Source organism: Eschscholzia californica, unplaced genomic scaffold (assembly GCF_041429995.1).
Source record: "Eschscholzia californica isolate CP2 unplaced genomic scaffold, dmEscCali1.0.p SCAF_2, whole genome shotgun sequence".
Lineage (NCBI taxonomy): Eukaryota > Viridiplantae > Streptophyta > Magnoliopsida > Ranunculales > Papaveraceae > Eschscholzia > Eschscholzia californica.
In genome coordinates this window covers 53,189,330-53,193,402 of record NW_028238309.1, presented here as the reverse complement: position 1 = coordinate 53,193,402, position 4,073 = coordinate 53,189,330, and the positions used below count along the sequence as shown (strand labels likewise).

The following is a 4,073-nucleotide window of genomic DNA, read 5'->3' as shown; positions in this document are numbered from 1 at the left end:
AAGGTATTTGCTACGACTTTTTTACGACCACTTTATGACGGGTTGTCTTCGTTGTAAAAAACCTTTTTCCTACTACTAGGCTCTATTTACGACGGACTTGAATCGACAAAAATAGTCTTCGTTTTTGTAGTCAAGAAAGCTTAAAAATAACGAGGTCTGAGAAAGAAGCCAACAAGATTATATCAAAATTCTGGGTTCTCAATCCAAATTACACAAGAATTCGAATCAATCAATAAAGGATTAAACAATAATTCTTGTAATAGGATGGCAACGTGAGAGCATGTCTTCATGAGCCCCAAACGATGTGGTAATCTCTAAAAACATTGACTTGATCTCTCTAATGTTCTGGATTTAAAGTATTAGCTTAAAATGAAGAACATGGGAGTTAGTGGGACTCCATTTTTATTCCTCTCTTTCAATTAACACAAATTGGCAACAGTCTTTGTTTATTTAATCAAACAAAGGGAAGAGAGAAGGTCAATGTGTTTCACTATATAAAGGGTTTAGAAATCCCATTCATATCATCAAACTCTCTTCACTATCTTCCTCTTCCTTCCCTGTTCATCCAGGGAGTAATCAAGTTGTTGTCCAACATGGCTCGGCTCTGGCCTTGCCTGGCTTATACTTTGGCTATCCTCTTGATAGCCAAAGTTGCCATGGCTGATGTTTCCCTTGATTCTGTTACCACCCCAGATTTGAAAACCCCACTACTAGATGGATACTCCTCCCCACCACCACCAGCCTACCAGGAAAAGTCACCAACTCCAGCAGCTGAGACTACATATGACTCCAAGTCCCCACCACCACCATATGCTTACACATCTCCACCACCACCATCACCTTCACCACCACCACCATATGTCTACAAATCACCACCACCTCCATCTCCAGCAGTTGAACCTAAGTACGAGTACAAATCACCCCCACCTCCATCACCTTCACCTCCACCACCATATGTTTACGCATCTCCACCACCTCCACCATACATGTACAAATCTCCACCTCCTCCATCCCCTGCAGTTGAACCTAAGTACGAGTACAAATCACCGCCACCTCCATCACCTTCACCTCCACCACCATATGTTTACGCATCTCCACCACCTCCACCATACGTGTACAAATCTCCACCTCCTCCATCCCTTGCAGTTGAACCTAAGTACGAATACAAATCACCACCACCACCTTATGTTTACAGTTCTCCCCCACCACCACCGTATGTATACAAATCTCCACCACCACCATCTCCCGCAGTAACTCCTAAATATGAATACAAGTCACCCCCACCACCCTACGTATACAGCTCTCCACCACCACCACCGTACGTTTACAGTTCTCCTCCACCACCACCTTACGTTTACAAATCTCCACCACCTCCATCCCCTGCAGTGACTCCTAAATATGAATACAAGTCACCACCGCCACCTTATGTTTACAGTTCTCCCCCGCCCCCACCATATGTTTACAAATCTCCACCACCTCCATCCCCTGCAGTTGAACCTAAGTACGAATACAAATCACCACCACCACCATATGTTTACAAATCTCCACCACCACCACCTTATGTCTACAGTTCTCCCCCACCGCCACCGTATGTATACAAATCTCCACCACCTCCATCCCCTGTAGTAACTCCTAAATACGAATACAAGTCACCCCCACCACCTTACGTTTACAACTCTCCACCTCCACCACCGTACGTTTACAGTTCTCCTCCACCACCACCGTACGTTTACAAATCCCCACCACCTCCGTCCCCTGCAGTGACTCCTAAATACGAATACAAGTCACCGCCGCCACCTTATGTTTACAGTTCTCCCCCACCCCCACCATACGTTTACAAATCTCCACCACCTCCATCCCCTGCAGTGACTCCTAAATATGAATACAAATCACCACCACCACCATATGTTTACAGTTCTCCACCACCACCACCTTATGTTTACAGTTCTCCCCCACCGCCACCTTATGTATACAAATCTCCACCACCACCATCTCCCGCAGTAACTCCTAAATACGAATACAAGTCACCCCCACCACCATACGTTTACAGCTCTCCACCACCACCACCATATGTTTACAGCTCTCCACCACCACCACCTTACGTTTACAGTTCTCCACCACCACCACCATATGTTTACAAATCCCCGCCACCTCCATCCCCTGCAGTGACACCTAAATACGAATACAAGTCACCTCCACCACCATACGTCTACAGTTCTCCATCACCACCACCATACGTCTACAGTTCTCCACCACCACCACCATACGTATACAAATATCCACCACCTCCATCTCCTGCAGTGGCTCCTAAATATGAATACAAGTCACCACCACCTGCATACGTTTATGCTTCTCCACCACCCCCACCATATGTTTATAGTTCTCCACCACCCCCACCATACGTTTACAAGTCTCCACCACCACCTTCACCATCACCATATTACTATAAATCTCCACCACCTCCATCACCAGTTGTAACTCCAAAGTATGTTTACAATTCACCACCGCCTCCAACATACTATTACAAATCACCACCACCTCCTGCATACCATTACACATCCCCACCACCGCCGACTTACCACTACACATCCCCACCACCACCAACATGTCATTGTACATGCCCATCTCCTCCGCCAGTCGTTACTCCAAAATATGTATACAAGTCTCCACCACCTCCACCATACGTTTACAAGTCTCCACCACCACCACCATACGTTTACAAATCTCCTCCACCTCCATCTCCTGCAGTAACTCCTAAATATGAATACAAGTCACCACCACCACCATATGTTTACAGTTCTCCACCACCACCCCCGTATGTTTACAAATCGCCACCACCTCCATCCCCAGCCGTAACTCCCAAATACGAATACAAGTCACCACCACCGCCATATGTTTACAGTTCTCCACCGCCACCACCATACGTTTACAGTTCTCCACCACCACCACCATATGTTTACAAATCCCCACCACCTCCATCTCCTGCTGTAACTCCAAAGTACGAATACAAGTCACCCCCACCACCCTACGTTTATAGCTCTCCTCCACCACCACCATATGTTTACAAATCCCCTCCACCTCCATCTCCTGCGGCGACTCCTAAATACGAGTACAAGTCACCACCCCCACCATATGTTTACAGTTCTCCACCACCCCCACCATACATTTACAAATCTCCACCACCTCCATCTCCTATAGTGAGTCCTAAATACGAATACAAGTCACCACCACCACCATACGTTTACAGTTCTCCACCACCTCCACCATACGTTTACAGTTCTCCCCCACCCCCACCATACGTCTACAAATCCCCACCACCTCCTTCTCCAATTGTAGCTCCTAAATATGACTACACTTCACCACCGCCACCATACGTTTACAGTTCCCCACCACCACCACCTTACCTTTACAAATCCCCACCACCTCCATCTCCTGCAGTAACTCCAAAATATGAATACAAGTCACCACCACCACCATACGTTTATAGTTCACCTCCACCACCACCGTATGTCTACAAATCGCCACCACCTCCATCCCCGGTAGTAACTCCTAAATACGTCTACAAATCTCCACCACCACCCTCACCTGCTCTACCTTACTACTAATCATGTCCCCCAACTTTATCTACTGCTGCTGATAATTATGTCTGCATGTCTTCATCACCACCACCACCAAAGTTTTATTATTGATCGTTATCTCCGCTTTTGTAGCTTGTAATCTCAATTCTTGTGTCTTTCTGGTCTTTTTTGGATTCCCTGCTATTTATACCAGCAGTTAATATGTTGTATTTTGTTTGTCATTTCAATTATTCAATATTGAATCAAATAAATATGTTTCGAGAAATATTTTCAGTGATATGACTCGTACATTAATTCGCATTCATCAAAATTATTTTTGTTGTTTGTTATATATTTCTTTACTTCAGAAAAGTAAGTCATTTTTTTTCGTTGAGGCATTTATTTTTCATTTGAAATATCGGCCAAGTTGTGACTTGGTAATATCATATATTAGTTATCTTCATTGAGTACCACCGATGTTATTTTTCAGCATTTTTTGTTTAGACAGAATTTTAA

General features: G+C 44.9%; 1 protein-coding gene across 1 annotated transcript; it reads left to right on the top strand.

Moving 5' to 3' along the window:
- The first annotated feature begins 593 nt into the window (after window positions 1-593).
- On the top strand, window positions 594-3,843 carry LOC147558989 (uncharacterized). Its single transcript, XM_086659131.1, has one exon. The coding sequence runs from the start codon at window positions 594-596 to the stop codon at window positions 3,603-3,605; it is 3,012 nt and encodes a 1,003-aa protein (XP_086515257.1). The 3' UTR covers window positions 3,606-3,843.
- The last annotated feature ends 230 nt before the right edge of the window (window positions 3,844-4,073 follow it).

Bases quoted from the DNA above. Each gene is read 5' to 3' on its own strand.
- LOC147558989 (XM_086659131.1), top strand. From the start codon at position 594: ATGGCTCGGCTCTGGCCTTGCCTGGCTTATACTTTGGCTATCCTCTTG.